Genomic DNA, 19525 nt, shown 5'->3' with positions numbered 1-19525 from the left:
TCTTTATCTAAGCTAATAAAGTCAGCAGTAAATATTAGAGCCATAAATTGAATCGATATGACCTCAGAGTCTCCTTCCTGAATGGGTTTCCTGGTCTGATATCCTAGGCCAAATCTCTCACTTTACAGGAACTGAAGAGATTTGCTATGGGAAAAGAAGCATAAAGTTAAAGGTGGAAATTCCTTTTAGCGTTCCCTTTTTCCTTTAAGGTGTACGTATTAGTTTGACAAATACTCAGTACTCACGTTGGCGGCATGCATGTGTTCGGTGACTGAAAGGCAATTATACACCAAAATAAATAAGTAAACAAATAAAATTGTTTCCCAAGTATGCAATTGCATGTGTGTAACACCTTCATTTATATACATGTTTACTTATCAACCACTGTGTATGAAGCTGCCCTGTGTAGTTGAAAACAAATCTGGTTTCTTGATAGCAGGGTCTGAATTTCTCATGAAATTTGTCCAGTAATTTGTCCTCCTGTAAAAATGGATCTATAGGTATAATAAGCTTGCATTGTAATTGAACAAGTACAAACAGACATTTCTATGGGATTTTTGCTTGAATCTTAGATGGTAGAAACTGATTTTGAGTGTAGTGAAGTAATTGTGTTGCTTCTGTTGCATGAATGGATTATCTAAGGACAGCATAAACATTAGCTGTTTAAGTCTGATTTCTCAAGTGTGAAAGCAGCCCCCTCTAAAAAATCTTGAATTGCTCGTGGGAAGTACTTTACCTGCAATAGCATGACTCAGAAAGAGTTGATTCATCAGTACCTGTGGTCAAGTGCACACAAATACTTGTGTCTATCTCTCTGCTTAGTCATGACCTGTCTCTTCTCCACTTATCCTTGAACAAAGCAGTCATGGCATCACAGTACCATGCACAGCCCTCAGAGGTTACCAGCCCCAAGTTCCCACTCTCTATTTAACTTTGTTGCTTGACCAACAACTTTGACTTATGTTTCATGATCTGTACATACGTATATTCTACTTTTCAAAACATAATTTTGAATTCTTATAAAATGTCAATATTTCCTTCTTCCCAGAATGACTGAAAGCTACCACTGAACAGACTGCTTATTAGAAGAGTAACTTATTTATTAGAAGATTAAGAAACAGGTCACCACTTATGTAGAAAATAGAAGTGATTTTAATTTTTTAAATTGGAAAACCCAGTAATTCGTTTTACATCTCAAACAGAATGACCAAATGATCTTAGAAGAGGAAGGTAGCATAAGTGATAATATTCATTCAATTTATTACATATGCTGTTGTGAACATTTTAGTCAAGTAACATGTATATAGATGGTGTTGTGAACAAAGCTAAGAGGAAAGTTGGATTTTTTCTGTGTGCCTACAAGTTACTGGTAAGGTACTAGTAACTTTAAAAACCTAATGTTATCATAGATCTGAAGAAGCTGTAGTTAGTAAGCACAAAAATGAAAGGACTTTTGTTCACTCTGGTGAGAAAAATTTCACATGAGAGTAATAGAAACTTCTAGAAAGAGGGGGAGACAGAGGAAAATGTGATCAAGCAAACACTAGAAGAAGAAAAAGATACTGGAAATAAGGAATAAAGTTTGAGTTCACAAATTGAGGAGTATCTGGTCACAGACAAAATTCATGAAAATACCTGAGAAAGAGGGCAACATGAGCATGAACTTCTTGAATTTCAATGTTAAAATGAGTGGCTTTCAAGATCACAAAATTGTACAAGTAGGGCAGTTTTTCAGCTTGTCTGCATATACAAAGCCCTAAGTTCAGTCTCCAGCCCCATAGACCCGTGATGGCCCATACCTATAATCCCAGTACTTGGGAGGTGTAGAAGGAGAATCCAAAGTTCAAAGCCAGTGTAGGCTACATGAGACCTTGTCTAAAAATTGTTTTTCACTAAATACTAGAAGGATTTTTATTAGATTAAAACATAAGACTCAGACTAACACGAAATACTTTATCTGCAATCCAGAAGGTCACAAAGCATAGATGAAAATCTCCAGGGAGAGCAGACTACAGACTAGAACTCCTAGTCACAGGAAAGGTACCTGTGGCACTGGTAAGTTTAGGTTATAAAGGTTTCCATCTAATTTTTAGGGGGGAAAGACATTGTCCCCTGTGCTCAGACTAATGGAAAGGCTCTAAACACTGGTCAGAACAGGGGTCACAAGACAGGAGCAACATCCACACTGATGCTGTCTCTGAAGTCCAGTTTGGGATAGAAGGACAAAGAAAGGATTATAGGGACAGGAAAGGAACGCTCTCAGGAGGGAACACAGAATGACCTGACTTGACACTATTTCAACTAAACTCATGCATGGACTAATGATGGAGTCAGTGGAAGAGTGGGGGACAGAAGGTCACTTCAAGGTTGTTATGCCAGTGTAGCAAGTGGGGGTTAAGCGTTACAGACAAGGGCATAACAATGCTTATTTCTATTAAAAAAATGAGTAAACAGGACTGGAGGTTCAGCTCAGTTATAGAACACTTGCTTAGCAGACATAAGGTCCTGGGATCAATTCCCAGTGATCAATAAATTTAACTAATTATGTAATTATCATCCTCTGAACATAATGACTTGATAGATTAAGGAGTGTTATCAGGGCTTGAAGAGATGACTTGGTTACTAAGAGCACTTGTTGCTCTTCTGGAGGATCTGAGTTCAAATCTCAGCACCCTCATTACCATATCTATCTCTAACCCCAGTTCCAAAAGTCTGATACCCTCTTCTGGCCTCCATGGGTACCAGGCATGACTGTGGTGCACAGACATAAGTACAGACAAAACATTCAATTGAATAAAATAAAAATGATCTTTTTAAAAAAGGTATCATCAACCTTTCATATTCACTGGACACAACAAGGAATATTAAAAGGGAATGTCACTATCCCAACAAAACACAGAGAAAAACAAGGTGATTAAGTAACTCAGGAAAATAAGGTAAATACATACACTCTTGGAGGCATAAAATCAAGGCTTATCATGCTGAGAATGACTTAAATTCATCTATCCAGAGAAAGGGTTAGCAATATACAGTTTTTCAATACAGCATAAATTCTAGAAATAGGTGCTCAAAGGGAGGAACCCAGAGGTCAGTTCATCTCCCCAGACCTCATTGAGCTCTGTGGGGAGGATTTGGTGATAAGAACACTAACGGGTGGACTGGAGAGATGGCCCAGAGATTAAGAGCACTGACTGCTCTTCCAGAGGTCACGAGTTCAATTCCCAGCAACCACATGGTGGCTCAGAACCATTTGTAACAAATTCTAGTGTATCTGAAGACAACTACAGTGTACTCATATACACTAAATAAATAAAATGCTTTTTAAAAAAAGAACCCTGAAGGGCTGTTTCTCTGGAGATGGTGGGATTCTAGAATGACTGCTCTGTCACTGTCAGAGACAGAGGGTCAGAGGTTTACCCTCCTGGATTCCTAAGAAAATATCCTAAGACATGCATTTACTGTCAATCATTGCCACTGGCTGCATTCTCTACACTGCTTTCAAAGTAGCCTTCCTAAAGCCAGAATTTAGCAGGTCACCCATACCACCTCCATTGCCTAGGAAGGGTGTCTTCTCTTATACCTTCTTTCTGCAGACTCTTCTGTAAAAAAGAGCCTTCTGTCATTCCAGAATCATTAAAACAATAAGATTTTGTTAAATTTTACATTGAGATCCATTGAAGACTGGGAATATTCAAGACTCTCAACCTTCTTAATTCAGCAACTAAATAACATTGGTCAGAACCCATCCCCTCCCCCCTCTTTGAGATTTGTGTTGTTCACAAATCTTCAATGGAGCTGGGCACACTTGGCTTCTAATGATGGTTCTACCACTAGGTATTGTGTGACAGATCACTTAGCCCTTCTTGGTTTATGGATCTTTCTCAGTACTGCCTGAGGGTGAGAATCCCTGTGTCATTGTGGCATAAGAAAGCCAAGAATTGGAAGCATTAAAAGCATTACGGCTACTCAGGAGTGCTTAGTTTCCCTGAGTTTGGCTCCGTGTTTATAGCTGTGAGATGAGGAGTTCCTAGGTATATGCAATCTGGGGCGACTTTGAATGTGATGATCGTTGGTGTGTTTCTTACTGCTGTTCAGCTGCTCTTGATTCCATTTTGATACCTGTCATTGAAAAATGGCATTCTACACAATATAGTTTTCCATGTCATGAGACTAACATTGGTTTTATTCATTTAGGATCTCAGGTGACTATTCCTGAGATTATTATTATCCAATAAGATTATATTGATCAGCTAAGCTTGGCAACTTGTGACAATCTTATGGCTGGATCCATCCCTCTACAAAAATGGTACCACTTTTTCTTTTTTTTTTTTAACCACTTTTTCATACAAGTCTTTTGAGTACAGCACCATCACCATTACTACCCAAATGGGTTTGGGATACAGAAAACTTTTGAGGCACTATAAGCCAACCATTCAATGACTTGTACAAATACTCTTGGAAGAAAATCCAAACTCTTTAGCTGGCCATGTAGGCTGAAGAGTCTGACCACTGACTTCTTTCTCAGCCTCATCTGCCATCATGCCCAGCTTCCCTTCCCCCACTGTGCTCAGCCACATCAGCCCTGGTCCATCCCTCTGACTTTTTGTGACAGCTACAGATCCCTTGTATTGACTTTTCATAGAATTCTCTTTCTTACCTTGACACTGTTCTTCCCACCGATACCTACTTGTCCTTCCAATTTCAACTCAAGTGCCATTTCCACAGAACAGTCTGCATGGCTCCAGCTACACACACAGCCTCTCTGTCTGACCTGGATCCTTGGTACACTCTCTTGCCATCAATCCGTAGGATTATTTGATTCATCTCTCTTTCACTAGTACCCAGCTAGTCTCAGCAGAGTGGGCCTGCCTGGTCTTGCTCACCATTGTCCATACAATAGCCAGTCCAACATCTCCTGCATGGTAAGTGTCCAGTGATGCGCAAATGAATGGATAAGTGGATGAGTAAATGAGTGGATTTCCCTGCCGTGGCTAGTCTTGTTTCACAGATTCTGCTAAGGCCTACATAGCTGAGGACACGTCTGTCCCAGAGCTGTTCTTGGTACTTATTCCAGGTAATTAGAGAGGACCCTCTTTGCATTTTCTTCATCCTTCTTAAGAACATTTGAGTACCTTTGAAACAGCACAATACCAAATGTTGAGTAAATCCAATTTTAGGTTTGACTTCTTTTTTAAATAGAAAAGTAACAGTTCTAGAAAAATGCATTTCCAGATGGGCTTATACCATGGAATATTTTGCTTTCACTTCTCCTACTAAAGGCATTTCCCACCACTTAAATGTTTCACTTCACTTATCCCAATTTCAAGAACAATAGGTCAGTGTATGTAATGTAATAAGAACCAATAAAAGACCATGTGTAATTACTTAGACTGCACATGGCCCTTTTTCAACTGCTTGTGTAGATTCTGATCAATGTCACCCACGAAAAAGATTCAAAGAGTCCAGAATGTTTAAGGTCTAGAAGGGCTGGTGAATATTGTCAGTCATCCACTCTCCCTTTTTAAATGTCATGATGACCTTCATACCTAGTGTCCTTATAGGATCAGCCAGGTTGGTCTGGCTTTGTCTTGAAAAATAAAACAAATAAAAATAAAACAATCAATAAGAAAAAAACAAAACAAAACAACAACAACAACAATCAACAGCCATATGATGGATGCATTTCAGACACAGGACCATCCAGGTAAGATTAAAGTCAACATTTTCCTTTTGGAAATTTTCCATCCACTTTACTCTCTACTATAGAAGGATTTTCAGAGTTATTCAATTTCTATTCTGTTGACACAAATCACCTTGCCTTTCATCTTTCTCTAAAAACAGTGAGCTGCTCTCCTACTTTATACACTGACAGGTAACTTTAAGCATGTGATTTAAAATTTTAGTGGTCTGTTGAAACATATTTTTTCATGTTAAAACACAGTATCAAAAGAAACAATGCCATCTATGCTGACGGGGCGTGATGCCCTGAACCATGAGCTGCAGAGTTTCTGAAACTGTCTGCACTTTTAAAAATAAAATAAAATAAAAACACATTCCATTTGTACTTAGTTTTTCTACTTTGGATTTTTCTTAACGTTCTCTTGAAGTATAACTCAGTAACTACGGATAGGCTACTCACCTGTTAAAAGTTTGATTAGGAAGCAGAAGACAAAGACGCACGAGAAGTAGGGCTTCATGTCTGCCAGGAACAGCTGCACTCTTCCCCTCCAGTGCTCAAAAGTGGCAGTGAAATCATGTTCTCAGTTGTTTTCTGTTTTCTGGAGAGGAAGTGGGTTTGTGGAGGTTGGTGCGGTGTCACATTTACCGTCCACCTTTTCACGGAGAGCTAACACAGCGCCTCCTGTGTGCCAAGTGCCCATTGCTACATGAATGGATGGATGCGTGAGTGGGTGAATGAATGAATGAAAAGATGGCTGGATGTATAAATAAATGAATGAGTGGATGCATGAATGAGTGAATGAATGGATGGATGCATGCATGCATGGCTGTGGTTGTGCAAGTCTGTAACTGCAGAACACCACAGGAGGACAGACAGGTGGATCTCCAAAGCTCACTTGTCAGTCAGATTAAGCAAAATGGTGAGTATCAGGTTCCATGAGAAACCCTGTCTCAAGCAGCAGCAGGAAGAATGATAGAGGAAGATACCCAGTGTCCTCTTCGGGCCTCTGAATGCTTGCTCATAAACCACACACAACACATACATACTACACACCACCCCCACACACACACTTCAATGTAAAACAATGCATGTTTACTATGTATAAAATATACCATATTATGAATATAGTTAGTATTATACTTAAATTGTTTCACATGGACTTTTTCTGTATATATATATTTATATTATTTTATGCATGTTAAGTTATGTATTGATATTAACCACTTTGTTATTGGGGGTCATTATTTTCCTCATCTCACAAATATAGGGAAATGAGGCACAGAAACGTAAAGAGCCTGGCCTGGTCCAAGCCCTATAGTGTCTGTGCCGTCATTTGAAGATCTAGCTCTTAACCAAGTAGAGAGAGCCATTCCTGCCAAGGCCTGTCACTAAGATGTAGCTGAGGTGTCCTGTGATTGCCTCATTTTTAGCCTGTCCTCACTGTGGCATGTGTAAGCGACTTACACTCTTCAGTGTGTGTCCTTTTTCCCCTTACTTACACAGAAAGCTACCTCCTACCTCACAAGTATGATGCTCTCATGAACACCAAGGTACCCCAGTTCTAGAGCCCAGACCCAGTTCAGAAGAAAGGCTGGAGGCCACACCAAGATGATGAGCATTCTCCCAGCACCTGAACTATTTCTTTTTTTTTTAACTGGATATTTTTTATTTACATTTCAAATGTTATTCCCTTTCCCGGTTTCCTGTCCATAAGCCCCCTATTCCATTCCCCCTCCCCTTCTTCTACAAGAGTATTTCCCCTCTCCAACCACCCCTTCCTGCCACCCTGTCCTGACATTCCCCTACACTGGGGGTCCAGCCTTGGCAGGACCAAGGGCTTCTCTTCTCATTGGTGCCCAACAGGGCCATCCTCTGCTACATATGCAGCTGGAAGCATGGGTCTGTCCATGTGTACTCTTTGGGTGGTGGTTTAGCTCCAGGGGAGCTCTGATTGGTTGGTATTGTTGTTCTTATGAGGTTGCAAACCCCTTCAGCTCCTTCAATCCTTTCTTTAATTCCTCCAACAGAAACCCCATTCTCAGTTCAGTGGTTTGCTGCTAGCACTCACCTCTATATTTGTCATGCTCTGTCTGAGCCTCTCAGGAGCTCTATCAGGCTCCTGTCAGCATGCACTTCTTGGCTTCATCAATACTGTCTAGTTTTGGTGGCTGTGTATATATGGGCTGGATCCCCAGGTAGGGCAGGCTCTGAGTGGTCATTCCTTCAGTCTCTGCTCCAAACTTTGTCTCCATATCCCGTCCTATGAGTTTTTGCTCCCCTTTTCAAGGGGGACTGAAACATCGCTCTTTGGTCATCCTTCTTGAGCTTCATGTGGTCTGTGGATTGTATCTTGGGTAATTTGAGCTTTTGGGCTAATATTCACTTATCAGTGAGTCCATACCATGTGTGTGTATTTGTGTAGTTTTGTTTTGTGATTGGGTTACCTCACTCAGGATATTTTCCAGTTCCGACCATTTGCCTATGAATTTCATGATGCCATTGTTTTTGATAGCTGAGTAGTACTCCATTGTGTAAATGTACCACATTTTCTGTATCCATTCCTCTGTTGAAGGGCATCTGGGTTCTTTCCAGCTTCTGGCTATTATAAATAAGGCTGCGATGAACATAGTGGAGCGTGTGTTTTTGTTATATGTTGGAGCATCATTTGGGTATATGCCCAGGAGCGGTATGACTGGGTCCTCAGGTAGTGCAATGTCCAATTTTGTGAGGAACCTCAAGACTGGTTTCCAGAGAGGTCGTACCAGCTTGCAATCCCACCAACAATGGAGGAGTGTTCCTCTTTCTCCGCATCCTCGCCAGCATCTGCTGTCACCTGAGTTTTTGATCTCGGCCATTCTGACTTGTGTGAGGTGGAATCTAAGGATTCTGAACATTTTTTTAGGTGCTTCTCAGCCATTCGAGATTCCTCAGCTGAGAATTCTTTCTTTATCTCTGTACCCCATTTTAATAGGGTTATTTGGCTCTCTGGAGTCTAACTTATTGAGTTCTTTTATATTGGATATTAGTCGTCTATCAGATGTAGAATTGGGAAAGGACAGTGTCCTTTGCTTTAGAGAAGCTTTGCATTTTTACAAGGTCTCATTTGTCGATTCTTGATCTTAGAGCATAAGCCATTGGTGTTTTCTTCAGGAAATTTTCCCCAGTGCCCATGTGTTCAAGGCTCTTCCCCACTTTCTCTTCTATTAGTTTGGGTGTATCTGGTTTGATGTGGAGGTCCTTGATCCACTTGGGCGTGAGCTTTGTACAAGGTGATAAGAATGGGTCGATTTGCATTCTTCTACATGCTGATGTCCAGTTGAACCAGTACCATTTGTTGAAAATGCTCTCTTTTTTCCCACTGGTTGGTTTTAGCTCCTTTGTCAAAGATCAAGTGACCATTGTTGTGTGTGGGTTCATTTCTGGTCTTCAATTCTATTTTACTGATCTACCTGCCTGTCTCTGTGCCAATACCATACAGTTTTTATCACTGTTGTTCTGCAATACTGCTTGAGGTCAAGGATGGTGATTCCCCCAGAAGTTCTTTTATTGTTGAGGATAGTTGTCTCTATCCTGGGATTTTGTTATTCCAGATGAATTTTCAAATCACCCTTTCTAACTCTATGAGGAACTGAGTTGGAATTTTGATGCATTGCACTGATGATTGCATTGAATCTGTAGATCGCTTTTGGCAAAATGGCCATTTTTACTATAAAAATCCTGCCAATTCATGACCATAGGAGGTCTTTCCATCATCTGACACCTTCAATTTCTTTCTTCAGAGACTTGAAGTTCTTATCATACAGATCTTTCACTTGCTTGGTTAGAGTCACACCGAGGTATTTTATATTATTTGTGGCTATTGTGAAGGGTGTCATTTCCCTAATTTCTTTCTCTGCCTGTTTATCCCCTTTGAGTAGAGGAAGGCTACTGATTTGTTTGAGTTAATTTTATACCCAGTCACATGGCTGAAGATGTTTATCAGGCTTAGGAATTCTCTGGTAGAACTTCTGGGGTCACTTAAGTATACTATCATACCATCTGCCAATAGTGATATTTTGACTTCTTCCTTTCCCACTTGTATCCCTTTGACCTCCCTTTTGTTGTCTAACTCCTCTGCCTAGGACTTCAAGTACTATATTGAATAAGTAGGGAGAGAGTGGGCAGCCTTGTCTAGTCCCTGATTTTAGTGGGATTGCTTCAAGTTTCTCTTCATTTAGTTTGATGTTGGCTAATGGTCTGCTGTATATTATTTTTTACTATGTTTAGGTATGGGCCTTGAATTCCTGATCTTTCCAAGATTTTTATCATGTAGGGCTGTTGAATTTTGTCAAATGCTTTCTCAGCATCTAATGAGATGATCATGTGTTTTTTTTCCCCTTTGAGTTTATTTACATAGTGGATTACATTGATGGATTTCCATATGTTGAACCATTCCTGCACCCCTGGGATGAAGCCTACTTGATCATGACAGATAATCTGGTGACTGGCTTTTGGTTCTTGGAGCCGGCAAAAACTGGAAGGGTCCTGCCCCTGACTCCTGAACTATTTCTAATGTATTCACTCATTCATGTCTCCTAACACCTCTACCAAGGAGATCTCCTCATTCTTCCTGGGTCAAGGATGAGAAACTGAGAGTAGGAGAGGTTGTGTAATTAACTCAGGGTCACATGGGGGTACAAAGACGGATGCTGGTCAGGCCCACCACAGTGGAACTACAGGTTCCACCCTCAACACTGCCATCATATACACTGATGCTGGCCTGAGTTCATCTGGCCAGAAAATCCCGGCCTTGCTTTTACTGAGGAAAGTCCTAAATTATCCTGTTCTTAGTTTGTTCTTATTTGAGCTTTTAGAAATCTTTACATATGGAAGTGACATGGCTGGGTGACACATTATTCACTTGCCACTAACTTTGCTGAAGGTGATCGTTCTGACTGAGGTCACCCAACAGGATAAAAGCTGTTTGTTCTCTCTGTCTTCAGAAAGGAAAGATGACTTTTGTATAGTTAGTTCACTGAAGAATTATCAATTTCTGGGAAACATAACTAAAAGGGCATGAGTCATAAGTCTTTCTAATCAGTAACTTCAGATTTACAGAATCCAGAATTTCCAGTGACTACAGATAACAGCAACCCACGCACTGCAGAAGTATGTCTTCCGAAGTTTATAACTACCCTGATCCCTCCACAGAAATCCCTACGTAACTTATAAGCCATCTTGTGCTAGACAGCCTTGTTGACAACAGCCTCCACCTCTTTATTTTAATTGGTTTGATAACTTTCCAAGTAAATCTCTCTTCTTGCCCTGATAACTTATCCTTGAGTCGCTGGCTTTTTCCGTTCGCAAGCAATGAACCTGGGTTCACAGTTACATCACACCATCAACCCTCCCTGTTCATGGAGGAAGTGTATACTTAGTCCCAAGGGGAAGTTTCAAATTCCTGTAATGCAAAAACTGACTTTTCTAGTGAAATTTAAGTGGAGTATTTCTTCCTCAAGGGGAGAAAAGTTGGGCCAGTTATGGTTGAATTCCACTTTAGTTCAAGTGAATATGTATGTTTTTATTTGATGCAAATCTGATTGCTTCTAAGCCACCATGGTCCTCAATATGTAGGAAAGACATTTGGTACCAAGCAGGGGAGCAAAGCTAAGGTCTATGTAAATCATGTTTAGGGCCAGCATCCCTGATTCCCACAATCTCTGTAAAGAGTACAAGCGTTTGTGGTTTGAAATATTCAGAGTCACTTTCCTTTGAGCCTGAAAAACAAGTTGAGTAAAAATAAGAAAAAAAATTCCATTCACCCCCTGCCCCGAGGAAGTACCTTTTATTTGCTTGTTTCTTTTCTTTTCTTTATATTTTTTTAAATTCCATGACTTAAGAAGGTTTTGATTTGTGTGTGCAGACACCGGAGCTGAGGGTGGGGAGTGGAAAATTTGTCACATTTAATGTAACGTTTGCAGCTCCTGCCTTCTGAGTGGCTGAGTGCTCAGTGCCAGCCAGCTTGCTTCTCTCAAGTGCTGCAGATAGCCTCATTTTGCCTTGCTTAAAGCTGTCAGGAAGCAACATTTGGGTGAGCAGAGGAGCTCAGACACCATGGTCTTGAGAACAAAAAACCTTTCTAAAAAAAAAGTTAGAGCCTCCCAAAAGCACCTACCAGTCCTTTAAGCTGCATTTGCCTTTGAAGTGGGCAGACTTGAAAAGAGCTCTGTCCTTACTAATCAAAACAGTGTCTCCTCCCAAAAGTTCTCTGTGGAGTAGCAAGGACATCCAGCCTCTTAACCAGCCCTCTCCTTTCTCCCAATGATTCAAAGTGAGCCCCAACTGCTGTCCTTCCCAGCTATGTCCCAAGCATTTTTCTTCCTCTCTTACCAGGGTCACTACATTATCAGCACCCAGCCTCTCCCCTTGCCTGCTAAAAAATATATATATATATATATCAAAAGAGTATGAGCCTTCATAACAAATGGCAAATAAAATATACCTAAAGATCTGATTTGTCTCGTAGAATATTCTTTTCTTTCACACGTTTTTCTGGTGCTGGTGGCTTTTGTTTTAGCAGGCTGCTTGCTTTTCATAGCCCAAGTTGGCCTTAAACTCTTGGTCTTCCTGCTTCAGCTTCCTAACAGATGAGATTATGGACACGCATCTCTGTGCCTTGCTTGGACTGTCCATTTCAAACATGTGCTTTGAAGCATAACAAGTTTTGACATTATATACATACATATGGATTTGAACAACATCAAGACTTACATTCTAGAGTCGGCTCCATCATTTACCAGGTCCAGGAACTTGGGAAAGAAGTCTAACTTCTCTGCTCAGAAATTATTTTATCTGTGACCTCAAAGGACCCTTGTAAAGAGAAAAGGATGATGCATATGAAAATTAAGCAGTACTAATTATTATTATTGATTATTTAAATATTTCATCAGTTTTAATAATTATTTTATATTTTACTATAAATCTTACTATGTTTCAATTTTTTATTGACAGGATTGAGACCAGTGACCCCTAGCAGAAAACCATGACAACTTTCGTAGCTGTTCAAAGTAAGACTTTAGTAACCCCCGTAGTAACTGACACATTTTGAGGATGCAAAAGCAATATCTTCAAACATATGAGCTTCATTCCATTAAAAATAAAAATAAACCTGCCCTCTAGCTGGGTAGATACAAACCTGAAAAGTGAGTTCAGATATCCAGAAGCCATGTAAAGCCAGGTGTGTTAGTGCACATCTGTACCCCTAGTACTTTTACAGCAAGATGGAGGATTTCCTGAAACTAACATGTCAGTTAGCCTGGGTTAGATGGTAATGAACAACAAAGAGACCTTGTCTCAAACAAGGTAGAATGTGTATACGGAAACCCAAAATCATCCTCCAACCTCAACACACACACACACACGCACGCATGCACACACACACACACACACACACACACACACGCACGCACGCACGCACATAGAAGGAGGAGCTCTAAAATCTGCTACAACTTAAATACCCTCCCCCCCAAGGCACCTGTGTAGACTAGCATTAGAAATTAGGTTGAATTGCATTATACGTTTTAGATTATGCTTTGTATGAATGGATGACACCTACTGGTATAAACTGAAAGTGTGCTTTCCATTCTTAAAGAAAAAAAAAATAACTATTCATCTTTCAAGGCCACCAAAAAAGCAAAAGAAAAACCACATCCAGTAGAAGCCAGCACAAAGGTTCAAGCCAAAGATTACATGGAATGGTTGAGAAGCCTCTTAGGATACAGTAAGTGGAAAAGACAAGTGATATGTACACCATTTATTTAATCTTAATATTTAAAGTTTCATATGAAATATATAAAGTTGTAACCAGGAATATGGCTCAGTGGGTAAGAGTATTTGCTGCACAAATGTGAGCTTCTGAGTTCCCAATATCTACATAGAAAGAGCTAGGCAAAGCCAGCAAGATGGCCCAGTGATAAAGTAACTTGCTGCCAATCCTAGTGACCTGAGATTGATCCCAGGACCCACAAGGTAGGAGAGAATCTACTCCCATCAACTGTGCTATCAAACACACGCACACATACACACACACCCCACAGTAGGCAGGTACATGCATGTGTACTCACACACACACATAGTGGGGAGGGAGGGAGGGAGGGAGAGTAAGATAAAAGGAACTTTTAAAAATCCAGCAAGGTTGCTTGCTTAAGCGTGACCCCATCACCATGAAGATTGGAGACTGGAACCTCTAAGGCTTGCTGGCCTAACTCCTAACTGAGAAATCCCACCTCAAGGAACAAGGTAGACTTAATAGAGAAAGACTGACATTGTCCTCTGCCCTCCAAGTGTGTACAGCACACAGGTACACATACATAAACACACATATGTTCACACACATATACATATGAACAAAAGTAAAATATTATATAAAAGAAAACTGTGTAGAAATTATAACAGAACAAAAAGCTAGATGCCAGAATCTTGATGAAATTAAATCTTAATTACATTTTAATCTTAATTAAAATGCTAACATTTCAAAAGTTATATTTTCTTTGTGCTTTTCTAAATTTTAAAAATATTTCTGAATCATGTATTATTCAGTGAGAATAAGATGCATTGAATGTTAGTGAGGGGTGTTGTTAAAGTTTGGTGACTCTTCACTGTGCATACAGGAGTAGAGTGCCTTAAACATAAAGAACAAAGATAATCATATTGCTAACAATGAGCTTTTTATTTTTTTAAAGAATTATTTATTTCATGTATGTGAGTACACTGTAGCTGTCTTCAGACACACCAGAAGAGGCATCAGATCCCATTACAGATGGTTGTGAGCCACCATGTGGTTGCTGGGAATTGAACTCAGGACCTCTGGAAGAGCAGCCAGTGCTCTTAACCACTGGGCCATCTCTCCAGCCCTACAATGAACTTGAGAATATGCCCAGAAAATGTTCTCATTTGCTTGGCTGTTAGTTCCACTGCACCTCACTATTTTCATTGTGAACCTGAGGCTTATTGCTCCTTTCTCCCCAAAACCTCCATGTTCAGCCTCCTGGCCCTTTAAACTCCCCAATAATCCCACCCCTTATATAACTGAGTGTCAGACCCCTACATACCTACTTGTGACTCTCGGGAGCACAGAGAATCTACTAATTCATAAGCGATTTTATGTGTAAAAAAGGGGGTTTCATAGGTATAGTTCTGTATTTGGATACGGAAACAGGAAGATGGATGGCACATCAGTTAACATGCTTGCCACACATGTTGGTATTATGTCTAAGCTCCACCCCACAGCTACCTGGCAACAGCCAGGTATGCCTGACTATATAAGGGGCTGCTTGCCCCTCCCCATTCCCTCTTGCTCTTTGCTCTCTTCTCTTCCCTGTTCTTCCTTTGTTCCTTCTCTCTCCTATTCCCCTCCCCGTTGCTTCCTTCCACTTGCTCATGGCCGGCCTTTACTTCTCCCCTCTTCTACTCCTCTTCTCTCATTAAACCTCTCCACATGGAATCATGTGGGTTTGGTGTGTTCTGTCTGGACACAAGCCAAGATTTAAACCCCAACAACACAAGCAAGAGGACTAGACTTTGGATCCCCAGAGTCCATGCAATGGCAAAGTAGGTGTGGGGACTCAGCTGTAACTCCAGTTTCAGAAAGCAGAGATAAAGGATCCCTGGAAAATCTGGCCTCACCATAGTATCAAGCTCTGGGTTTGACTGAGAGACACTGCCTCAGTCAAGAAAGATTCCCAAGATGAACCTCAGCCAAGCACCCCCACCACACACGCAAATACACACACATGTGCACGCACACACACACACACATACAAACACACACACACACCATATGTACATGAAAAGAAAACAATTTTAAAATTCCAGATGTAAAATTATTGAGCATTTCAAATTATCAATGCCCCCTTTCATTTCTGAACTGTTGTTTTATGTCTTGGGTAGACTGCCTTGTGATTTAAGAAAGTCACATGGAACTAGGTCTTCCCCTGTTCTTGACTTCTGAACCACTTGAAAATCAAAGCAAGGCTCTCTCAAAAGTTGGCAGGCCATGACAGGACCTTGAAGGAGGTAAATAGATATCTGCTTGAGGCTCGAGTTATGGCAAGAAAGGTCAGAGCTGCCTGAAAAGCTTAGTGGGGAAGATGCTGTGAAACAGCCCAGAATGCCTTAGTTAGAGGCAAATGGAAGGACTGTTGGAAGGCGGGAAAGTTATTTGCATGGCATGGGGCTGGGCACACAACACCTTAGCACATGATATGCTCACAGGAACAGCTCTGTGCAGACAGATAATATTATAATCTCCATCTCATTAACACAGGGGCCTGTCTCAGAGAAGTTGCTTTACGATAAGCTGTGACCATGGCTGGAACCCAGACAGACCTGCTTCTATGTTAGCACTCTTCATGTGCTGGGAAGGAAAGAGAAGCAAAGGCTCTGGGGTGTAAGAATTGGCCCTGAAAGTTTGCTTACAGTCCCATCTCTCAGAGGCTATGCTGCCTAAGGAATGCAATTATAAATAACCTTGGACATGGCTAACCACTCTCTGTTCCTCTAATTATAGACACGCAGAAGTATTCATAGCTCTTTGGTTTTGGAGTTTGATAAGCCATGTGGGTATATAAATATTAACAAAGTTTTTTGACAGGTACAGTTATAAAGCCATGAATATTAATGTCACACTTTATTATCCAACTTCCCTGTTTAAATCAGATTAGTTCAGAACAGGATTACTAAGTTTGGAATCAAAACCAAGTTGGACTCCCCAGCTCAGGGCATAAGTGGTTTTCTCAAATGGTTTTCTCAAAATCTCCCAAGGAACATGCAGGAAGGGAGTGTCTTAGGGTTTTACTGCTGTGAACAGACACTGTGACCAACACAACTCTTATAAGGACAACATTTAAGTGGGGCTGGCTTACAGGTTCAGAGGTTCAGTCCATTATCATCAAGGTGGGAGCACGGCAGCATCCAGGCAGGCATGGTGCAGGCAGAGCTGAGAGTTCTACGCCTTTAGCTGAAGGCTGCTAGTGGAAGACCGACTTCCAGACAGCTAGGGCTAGGGTATTAAAGCCCACACCTACAGTGACACACCTACTCTAACAAGGCCATACCTCCAAATATTGCCACTCTGTGGTCCAAACATACAAACCATCACAGAGAGGAAGTAAAAGGAGACTGCCAGAGTGATACTAAATTTCATTCTGAAGAGTGTGTTTTAGAGAGAGAAAGGTGAAGATGATTACTAGGCCTGCCACAGTATAAAGGTATAATCATTTAATCAGTCTGGAAAACATGCAGACAGTTCGATGGAACAGAATCAGGTACCTGTGGACACAAGACTTTAAGGCTTGATAAAGCATGTTATATAGACTCATGCACTGGTACCAGAAACCAGGTTCTGCGAAACCAGCTTATCAAAAACTGGACTTGTTACCAGCCTTAAGCTTGACGGGTAGGCTTGGCACTGGTTGTCTGAAGCAGATCCCAGGCTCAGAGTCCAATCCCTCCCCCTGCTCTTAACATTTCTGTGAGTTTCTCATAACCATAAGGCTGCATCCATGCATAAAACTCCAGGTATGGCTGCATATGCCTGTAGCCCCAACATAGTGCAGCAAAGACAGGCGTTTCCTGAGAACTCAGTGGTCAGCAGACTAACCAGAAGAGCAGCTTCCTGTTCCACAAGAGATCCTGTCTCTAGGAAGAAGGATGGAGAGTAGTGGAGAAATTCACTTAACATCTGTTCTGGTCCTCCATGTGTGAATGCGCCATACACACACAGAGAGCACACACCCATATACACACATGTACATATACACATGCACGAACACACATGCACAGACATGCATGCACATACATACACAGAGGACACACCTATATACACACATGTACGTATACACATGCACAAACACACATGCATGTACCGTACACACACAGAAAGAGTACACATCCATATACACATATGTACATAAACACATATACGCACATACATGCATCACACACATGTACATGCATCACACACATGTACATGCATAAATGAAATAGCACCAATGAATAAATCCCTTGGTTTGATAGTAATTAAAAAAGAATAACTATCATGTAACCTTATAAATCAGAAATATAGAATTAATATGTATCTTAAAACAAAACTATTACATTAAGAATCAGGAAATGTTAAATAATAAACTAAAAGTGCTATCTTTGCTTCAATAATTAATCTGGGCGAGATTCTTTTAGTCTGAGGATAAAGAGAACCCATAGTACCAATATTAGAAAGGAAAGGAGCATAGATACTAATGAGTCTTATCTTAATTTTAAAGGAAATGCAACACCAAATAAATACCACATAACTTTTAAAAACATGCCAGGAGTTGCTAATTTTCTAGAACACATAAAATTCGCAGAGAAACGGGAAAATGGAACAGACTATGAACCTGTGAAGAAATCGGAAACAGAACTAAGGAAAGGACCAGCTCAGGATTGAAAACAGACCACCCTACAAACGAACCTCAGTGGCCCTCAAAACACAGAGTTTCCAGGGTATGTAAAGTGGTCTGGAATCAAAATCTGGCATTGTGAGGCTGACATAGTATTAATAGGAAGGTATAACCAAGACGAATCAGAGGCAAACCATGGACCATGAGCATACATGCATACATATGTATTTAAGTACTTAATAGATCTAATTTAGCAGCTTATTAAAGAAAATTCACCATATAAAATCAATCCAAATGGCCCAAATGTAGGCAGTTCTTTCTCTTTCTTTCTTTTTTTCTTCCTTTCTCATTCTTTTATAATGTGTATGAATGTTTTGCCTGCATATACATCTATGTAGTATGAGAGTGCATGGGGGCCCTTAGAGGCTAGTTTTTGTGACAAACATCATGAGGAAAAGCAATCAGAGAGAAAGGGATTTATTTTAGCTTACACCCGAGATGAGTTCTTTAGGTGAACACTGCCACAGAGGTCAAAGTTCAAGGCCCAGGTAATGTGTGAACACTCAGTCTGGAGCTGGCATAGTGGCACATATCTATAATCCCGGCAGACCCGAAATTGAGGCATCATGTGTTTGAGGACAGACCGGGTTGCACGATTAGCTCCAGATCTGCCTTCGCTATACTGAAAGATCCTGCCTTACAACCCCACCTTACTGTGGTACACTATAGAATGAACGGAAGTCAGTGGTGATAACAGAAGCTCTCCTAAGTCATTTCATCGTTCGAATTAGAAAATGAGAAATTGGAACCTGCAATTTCCTCACATTGTTTGACTGTCAGAAGGTCCTTGTAACTCCATCCTCTTCCCTCGGGATCGGCAGGAAGTGAAAGGCTTCCTGGGAAAGGCTCTATCCTGCCTCGTCAGACTGACCCTCAGGCTGCACTTCCTGTTACTTTCACCAATAGGAGCTCAGCGGAAGTAAACAGCAGCGTTAGCTCCCTAGGTTGCTACTCTTCTAAGACTCAGCCCCCAGGGAGGTTAAGCACAGGCTGTGTCCCTCTAGCGACTCTGTGTTCTGATGCTTTCACCTTGACCTTCAGCTCTAAATGGATGCAGTACACGGACTACAATTGTGTGAAAAGAAAATGGAAAATCCCAATACATTCAACACATAGGGAAAGAGTAAGACATACAATGGCATAAGGGAAGATGAGACCTTTGGTTACAGAACTCCTAGGCATCGTCAACAAAGATTTTTAACAGAGACATCTGGCTCTTTTAGGACCAGTACCCAACCCTAACACACATGCATTTGCAGTTTGCTTGTTAAAGGTACCTATTTAGTTAGCTATTGGTCAGTGCCCTGTAAACAGGAAAACTCTAAACAGCCTTGGAGAACACAGCGAGCAAAGGCCCCCAGGCAATCGC

At 40.9% G+C, this 19525-nt stretch overlaps 1 protein-coding gene across 8 annotated transcripts in view; it reads right to left on the bottom strand.

Moving 5' to 3' along the window:
• The window catches only part of Icos (inducible T-cell co-stimulator), a 35874-nt gene extending 16843 nt beyond the window's left edge, over window positions 1-19031 (bottom strand). For 2 of the 8 annotated variants that reach the window (NM_001431818.1, NM_001431817.1), the window contains 3 exon segments: window positions 6140-6278; window positions 12431-12529; window positions 18921-19031. In NM_001431818.1, coding sequence (NP_001418747.1) covers window positions 6140-6197 — 58 coding nt within the window. In that variant the 5' untranslated portion in view covers window positions 6198-6278; window positions 12431-12529; window positions 18921-19031. 8 annotated transcript variants of the gene reach the window in all.
• Window positions 19032-19525: the final 494 nt, after the last annotated feature.

The sequence above is a fragment of the Rattus norvegicus genome, chromosome 9, assembly GCF_021556685.1.
Source record: "Rattus norvegicus strain SHRSP/BbbUtx chromosome 9, alternate assembly SHRSP_T2T, whole genome shotgun sequence".
Lineage (NCBI taxonomy): Eukaryota > Metazoa > Chordata > Mammalia > Rodentia > Muridae > Rattus > Rattus norvegicus.
Note: the sequence above shows the minus strand (reverse complement) of the source record. Positions and strands in the feature narration are given on the sequence as shown.